Consider the following 7,822-nt stretch of genomic DNA (forward strand, 5'->3'; position numbering starts at 1 on the left):
TGTATATACCAACTTATCCCAAATGTTCATGTTGCATCCATATAAATTCTTCTTTCATAATAGTATGTCTGTTTCACAATTTGACCTCACTGAGTAATTGCTTGCATATTGTTGATATCAATGTGCCATTTAATATAAGTGTTGTGACATACAGGTGTAGCCTAGAGAATCTATTTTTATACAAGTCAGTTCATCAAAAATTGTATCCGTAGATGTATTTTAACCTGAAAAGGAGCTGAACAAAACATTTCAAGCTGTCACACACAGGTAGCAGTGTCAGACACACCTGGTCTGTAGGGTCACTGCAGGAGACAGATAGAGGGGGGAGAGGGTGAAATGAAACTCCATAAAGGATCTAAACGCAAGAACAAAACACCATTGCAGCATGTGAGAAGTGGAGAGAAAGAGGCTTGGGTCAAGATTAAAGGAAGGGATGCAGTTGTGATCAACACTTGTTGAACACAGAGGTATATAAAATAGAGGGTGAAAGGAAGTACAGAGCTCAGTTGTTATGACACCCTCAAAAGGAGCTTCAGGTCAGCTGTGCATTACACTGAACACACCTTGGGCCTTCCTCAGCCAGTAAAGATTGATCCTGAGAGACAGACAGACACTTGGACTCGCAGTCTGCGGCGACTACAGACAAAGGTCAAAGAAGTCGAGAGAGACATATACCTGGCAGGCTGTCAGGATGATGCAGCAGATTCTTCAGGATATGTATATAGAGCCTGACCTGTTGGCAGAACTCAGCGAAGAGCAGAAACAGATCCTCTTCTACAAGATTCGGGAGGAGCAGGTGCGACGCTGGAATGAGAGGGAGAGAAGAGATCCAAGCCATACTGTGAAAAAGAAGAGTGAGTCCAAGGTTCATTTTGTACCTTTATTTGATAACGTCTACAAATTAAACATGAGTGTTTTAATAAACAGTGGTTACAAGAAATATTTTGACATTTAAGGCACTCTTAAAAAGGTATGTCTTTGCATTAGATAACAAATTACCAAACAGAGTGGCATTTATTAAAGAAAAATAACACAAGCACACTTTTCAAAACAAATCTTAGTCCTGAGAAAAGCTTTAGCACTATTTGATTTTAGATACCATTTATTTGTTCATTTGTCATCATTAGTAATGCAAAATTATGCTATAAATTCTGTATAAGTTATTATGCAATGCATGTCCTATAATTTTCTTTGGTATTCATATATACAGTACACTACCATTCAAAAGTTTGCATCCTCTAGGGCTACATTTATTTGATCAAAAATACAGTTAAAATATTATTACTACTAAACACAACTCTATTTTAATATTTAAAAATGTAATTTATTCTTGTGATGGCGAAGCTGAATTTTCAAGAGTCATTACTCAAATCTTAGTATTTTAAAAGTTCAAATTATTTTTCCCTTTAAAGTAGTTATTAAGTCATTATATATTTTTTCTTTTTTTCCATTAGCCTCACCAAATAAAAAATGCAGAAATAATGATTGTTTTAAAAAAGGTTTGAAAACTTCCCCAACCTCCCTTGTTTTGACAAACACTTCAAACTCCACAGAACCAATGTTGCTGCGTAGGTCTGGTTCAAATACTGAAAGGCAGCATTGTGCTGAAAGCACCACAGAGCCACAGTGTTGTTAACACTTTCTTGGTAAAACAGTCTACAAATGATGTGTAGTCATCTCTGCATACTGAAGAGGTGTAGGAGAAAGTATTTCAGAAAGTGCATCTATAAAACACACTTCAACATTAAGGCAGTGGTGCAAATGAGCAAGATTAGGTTTACATCATATTGCAAGAGCAATCTCACTGCATCAAAGGGCGTCACTGATTGTGTCTGTGAGCTGACAGGTAATGTCCCCTTGTTTTCAAAAGTTCTTACATTATCTGTTCAGTTGTCATGTTCCCGCCGCGTACAAAGGATTCCAGTAGGATAATCTCTTCTAGCTTTGTCGCACTGTCTGTGTTATTTTGTCTTTATCTTATCTGAATATGGTCTGATGGGTCTGGAAAGTGGAGGAAAGATGGGGTTTTTTTTTGTCATATTTGCCGTTTGCTGTTTCTTCCTAGGCGACCGCAGAGGCATTCAGTGGCTTCTGGGCTCAGATGGAGAGGTGTGGATATGGGTAATGGGGGAGGCCCCAGGGGACAAGCCCTTTGAAGACATTGTGGAAGAACTGATGGAGGAGAGAGCCAGGAAGCAGGCCCAGCGAGAGACGCAGGAACTCCGGTGAGAGAACCATGGGACAGGGTCAAGGGATGGGAGCAGTGGGACATTAGGGGTGGGTGACGATTGACAGATGTGATTCAGCTAAAAAATGAGAGAAAGAGAGAGAGAGAGAGAAGGGAGGGTGGCAGGGTAATAATGATAGAAGTACAGAGGGATGGAAAGTGCATCACTCAACCCCTGCTGAATTTCCTGAGGCGTGTGAAGGAGGCAGAGATTGAAAAGAAGTTTCGAGATGCCATGGCGAAGGAAAAGGCTCGCTTCGTGGCAGAAAAATGGAAGGAGGAGACGGATGACAGAAAGGCAGCCAAGCAGGAAGAAGAGGAAGATCGCATTAGAGAGGAACTGAAGGTGGGTTTGGCTGGAATATGTTCCTTTGAGTATATGACAAAAACACAGAATATTTTATGCATCTTTTGAAAGGGTGACAGTTCTAAACAAAACATCAAATGCAGCGTCATGCCTCGTGTTCCTTCACATATTAAAGCCAAGTGGATTTTAAAAGTTGTCCTCATTAAAAAGTTTTACAAATAAAGACACGAATAGTGCTTTTGAAAAATATGTGGAAAACTCACATTTCTAAAAACCTTTGCTTGAGGCTGAATCCAGTCATGCATTATAAGACATCTGTCTAGCCAGCGCCGAAAAAGTAAAACAACAACAAGAAATGAGAGTATACACTACAACTAAAACCATTTTTTTACTTGAAATAAAATAAACATTACGTGAAATAAAATAAAATAATGCATAAACACATTGTTTCAGCTAGTTTCAAAACAACAATTCTTATTTTTGCTTAGTTTAACTTGATGTACTAAAAAAACTAAAACCTAAACTACATTAAAAATGAATAAAAACTATACACATTTAAAAAAAAATGAATAAGAATGACAAAAACGCCACATAATTATTAAACCTTTAACTAAAAATAAAACGCAGATATATAAAATAAAATAAAAACAATTTGTATTAATAAAATTGATAGCAGTATCTCATTTCTACTAAAATAACACCGGTTGGTCTCATTAACACGTCTATACGCATACATTAATAATCACTAATATATTTTTTCATGAGTGGCTGCTACTTATTGTAACTACTTTTAAAGCACCCTTCATAATAAATGTATAACCCCCTAAAAAATAGCATAACAATTGTGATCTCAGTGGCTCAATTGTGACAAAAGATCCAATACTTAAGGGTCCTTGCATTTATTCTTCAACCAGGCCTTTAATCATAGTCTCATAATAGAGATTGAGGTTAATTAGGCTTAATTGCTATGTGTTCCATGTTCTGAGAATGAATTATTTAAAAGTTGGCAACCTCTCAGAATGTAGATGGTGATCTCTGAGACACAAGGCCAACATTTGTACGCCTGATCTATAATAGAGTTGAAAGCACTGATGTTTGGGTTAATGACATTGTCCACCAAATTAATCATTTATATTTGAAGCTTAATGACACCGAAAATGAGAAAACTAAAGCAAGCCAGGGCGAAACTTCTGTGCCTTTGTGTTAGCTAGGGCTGATTCTTTCTCCTTTTTTCATAGAAATGTGAGGAGGAAGAGAGACAGAGAGGCGAGGAAGAAATCCGCCGAATGGAGGAGAGGAGAGCAAAGGAGCTGTACATCTCTCTGAAGCAGGAGGAAAAGAGGAGCGAGAGAGATGACAAAGAATGGCAGGAACAATGTGAGAGAACAAACGGAATGGGAAAGAAAATGGGTAGTTTGGCTGCTCTAATACAAAGTAGCTTATTTCTATTCAAATTCCTCTCCGCTTCCCACAGTGCGACGCTCCAAGGCAGCAGATGAGGAGATGAAGTGCAAGGCACGGCGGGCTAGAGATGAATACAAGCGCCAGTCTCTGCGGGCTATCGAGAAGGGCCTGGTGGCTGGACTTAGTGGCCTGTTCCATAAGACACACCTGAACGGATCGGGTCACAACCGACGGCACGGCACGGTCATTGAACATCCGACCCTTCCAGCTGAGGCCAGCCATTCACCTGCAGCTAGTTCTGGTCAACTTACCTCAGGCCATTACAGGCGCAGACAACACCGACGTTACAGCAGTCCAGTCACACAGTCGCTCGCAGAATGGTAAAATCAATAATCAAATCAATAATAAATGATCTCGACCATATCCCATTTATTTTTTGCAAGTGTGATATTGTTTTTATGGAGCAAGAAGTTAATATAGAGGAAATTACATTTCGGACAAAACATACCGCTCACATACAGTAGGCTACTTTGGTCTGTAATGGCAGGAAGTGAAACAAATAATGAAAGATTTGCATGCTAACTAAACATCACAATACTGTCTTCCATTGCCTTTCAGCCCAGTCTGGATTCGTCCACCCAGGCCGAACTCTCGTGAATCCATCGTCTGCTGGTTTAAAGAGGAGCAGAGACCGAGACGAGCGGGATATGAGCGAAGTAGCAACACCATCGCGCCCTGGTTCCACGGTAAAGACGGCTAGAAAGTTCCTAAGGCCCTTCACAGCTCACATCAGGGCTTTATTACAAGCATCATGCTTGACACTCTGACCTTCACACAAGAAGCAGATAGCATCATGGTAGGATGATTTAATGAGATTGCAAGCCAACAATAAAACGAACACAATAAACTATGAAAGCAAAGGACACATCACATGGGGATTGACATTTTGCTGTCTGTGTAAATTGATGCAACACATAAACATTGACAATTTCAGAAAAATAATTAGCAAATAAATGTCAGATAACAGCAAAAAGTATGATAAATTCTTTAAAAGTATTAAATTATCTAAGTTTTTTTTTTTTTTTAAGAAATGAGTACTTTTATTCCACAAGGACATAACTTTCAGTTCATCAAAGAATCCTGAAAAATGTCATATTAATGTCAACATATTAAGAAGCACAACTGTTTTAATAAGAAATGTTTCTTGAGCACCAAATCAGCGTATTAGAATGCTTTCTGGAGGATCATGTGACACTGAAGACTGGAGTAATTATTGCTGAAAATACAGCGGTGACATCAAAGGAATACAGTACATATTAAAATATATCAAATTAGAAAATATTTTTTTTAAATTTGTAATATCTGACAATATTACTGTTACTGCATTTTTGAGCATTAGTGATTTATTAAATAAAGATTACAAATCTTACTGACCCCAAACTTTTGAATGACAGTAGATAGACAGATGAAAGAGGCAAAAAAATTACAAGCATAGGTGGAAAGCAAGAAAAAGACTGCAAAAGATTGCAAAGACACATCATGAAAACTGTCCGTTAACAATTGACTGCACTTCAAAAGGTCAGTGGCAAGCGGGGTCAGTTGAAGTTGGAGTTGAAATTGTTTGAACTTCAAGTAACACATTACAGCGCTTGACCGGTGCTAGGGTCCCACTGACGCACTCCAAAGAGTTCAATGCACTGGGGCTACGTTGACAGGAGTCACGTAAAAAAGCCTCTGATGTATTTTTTAGAAATGGACTCAGAAGTCACAGTTTAGTGGGAATGGGCAGTAGTTTAGTGGTTGCAGTGAAGGAAAGACATCAATTAAATCGAGAAAATAATAATGAAAGAGACAGAGGGAGGAAAAGAGAGGCAGACAGAAGAACTCAATAATTCACTGCTTGTGCCAGGATGATTGGAGCCGCAGTGTGTGGCCTCTGATTGGACAATGATAAGATTAACAGCCATCTGAATGATGCCATTCGACCAGGAAACACGAGAGCGCTGCCAGCATCACGTTAAGATCAGAACACAACACCTGCACTTCCAGCCACACTCTCACTCAATCTCTCTCCATATCTGTCTCATCCTGTCTCCGGCACTCCATCTGTCTTTCTCACTGTCACTCGTCTCCTGCCTCTGCAGGAATAATATCACGGCAGGAGTCAGAGGCTTTGCTTGCGAATGCGGCAGAGGGCTGTTTCTTGGTCAGAGTGAGCGAGCGGATCTGGGGCTACACGCTGTCCTACCGCACCACCTTGGGCTTCAAGCACTTCCTCATCGATGCATCGGGTGACTATTACAGCTTCCTAGGTGTAGACCAGAACCGTCACGCCACCTTAGCTGACCTCATCGACTTCCATAAGGTAAGCTGGAACTACAGAATAGTACTACTGTCGTAGTGTGACTGACAAAATGCTCATGAGGCGATTGCAGACCCCATGGGATATGAGGAACATAGATGTGGTGAGCACACCTGTCCTTCCATCTGTGCATTGGAGCAGAGAATTGATAGCATTGCTTGGTTGTCCCAGGACTGATGTTGGTTTTGTTGGCTGATGGTCTGCTTTTCCTGCAGGAGGAAGTGATCACGACGTCTGGAGGAGAACTACTCCAGGATCCCTGCAGGCCGAGAAGCTCCACGGCTGACTATGGAGAGCTTTTTCTATGATGGTTTCTCTTGTTGTGAATCTCAATTTGGCTACTGTATCTCTTGCCTTCACATCCTTTCAACAGCATGGCACAGCTTTTATTTATTATAGTCTGCCAAGCTTCTTCTGTCAGATGTAAATAAACACTCTTTACTTGCATTAATTTGCTTATCCGGTTTACATGTGGGCGATAGAAAAGGTGAGGTCACATTAAACTTTAATTATACAGATACTAAAATAATATAATTAATCTAAATAGACCAATTTGGAGTAGATGTCACAGTTGCGTCACTTACAGCTGTGCACGCATTGTGGTGGCAGAAAAACACTGGTAACAAGTGGAGGGAAAATGGTAAAATCCATGGAATAAGAGAAAAAAAATATTTTTGTGCCTTTGGATGCCAGAATCGGAATGCAAATAATTTTTATAGAATACTGTCGTCAAAGGCGCCACTTCACTTCACTTCATTAGGGAGTCATCATGATCTTCACTTTCCAAATAATTAGTAATTCCTTCTGATGAATTTGGTAATACTTGAGTCTTTACTAGTGGGTTACCATGACCTTTGCTTTAGAATTAATTATACATTATGTATTATTCATATTAATTATGAACCTGTATACAGTAGTTCTTAGGGAGGTATGAAAAAATAATAGTTACTGATTAGCTAATAGTGAACTACCACATCGACTAAGCACTATCACTTACTAATTCATTAATCAGAGTTTCTTGTTAGTTACTAGTAGTTACTAGAGTGGTAATATTGCATATTGTATAAAAACTCTCCTTTTCTGCCACCAGATAGGCTCCGCCCACAAAAATGTCTTCACTGTTTGCAAAACACCGAATAGGGTATATGTCAAACGTCACCTGACCAAACCCAGAAAACAGGTCTCATCGCTTCCGCTTGTCGGAGAACGTATTAATAGCAGTATTAAATAAACTGGCGATATCAATGGATTTAGGTAATCTGTTAAATTAGCTAGCTGTTTTTATTGTTGATGTTTTATTCGACTTTTATATGTAAATGTTATTGAAAAGAATAAAAATAAAAAACTTTTATATATCAATCCACATATGTGATGGACATTAGTTATGATTATCTTTAGTGTCTACTTTGAAGGCATTTTGAGTAAAACAGCTTCATATTTAATGGGGCATTTGCAAAACGCGTGAACCGGAAGCAACGACACCTGGTTAGCAGAATACGGAAGTCTGTTGCACATAACCCCT

General features: G+C 39.2%; 1 protein-coding gene across 1 annotated transcript; it reads left to right on the forward strand.

Annotated features, from left to right (window-relative positions):
* The first annotated feature begins 691 nt into the window (after positions 1-691).
* Positions 692-7,046, forward strand: sh2d4bb (SH2 domain containing 4Bb). Its single transcript, XM_058794032.1, has 8 exons — positions 692-854; positions 2,066-2,225; positions 2,420-2,573; positions 3,773-3,911; positions 4,009-4,318; positions 4,557-4,684; positions 6,083-6,303; positions 6,516-7,046. The coding sequence occupies exons 1-8, from the start codon at positions 692-694 to the stop codon at positions 6,606-6,608; spliced, it is 1,368 nt and encodes a 455-aa protein (XP_058650015.1). The 3' UTR covers positions 6,609-7,046.
* The last annotated feature ends 776 nt before the right edge of the window (positions 7,047-7,822 follow it).

This window comes from Onychostoma macrolepis, chromosome 12 (genome assembly GCF_012432095.1).
Source record: "Onychostoma macrolepis isolate SWU-2019 chromosome 12, ASM1243209v1, whole genome shotgun sequence".
Classification (NCBI taxonomy): domain Eukaryota; kingdom Metazoa; phylum Chordata; class Actinopteri; order Cypriniformes; family Cyprinidae; genus Onychostoma; species Onychostoma macrolepis.

Bases quoted from the DNA above. Each gene is read 5' to 3' on its own strand.
- sh2d4bb (XM_058794032.1), top strand. From the start codon at position 692: ATGATGCAGCAGATTCTTCAGGATATGTATATAGAGCCTGACCTGTTG. The intron at 3,912-4,008 runs GTGAGAGAACAA...CGCTTCCCACAG, and splicing joins CAAAGAATGGCAGGAACAAT to TGCGACGCTCCAAGGCAGCA. The intron at 4,685-6,082 runs GTAAAGACGGCT...CTGCCTCTGCAG, and splicing joins CATCGCGCCCTGGTTCCACG to GAATAATATCACGGCAGGAG.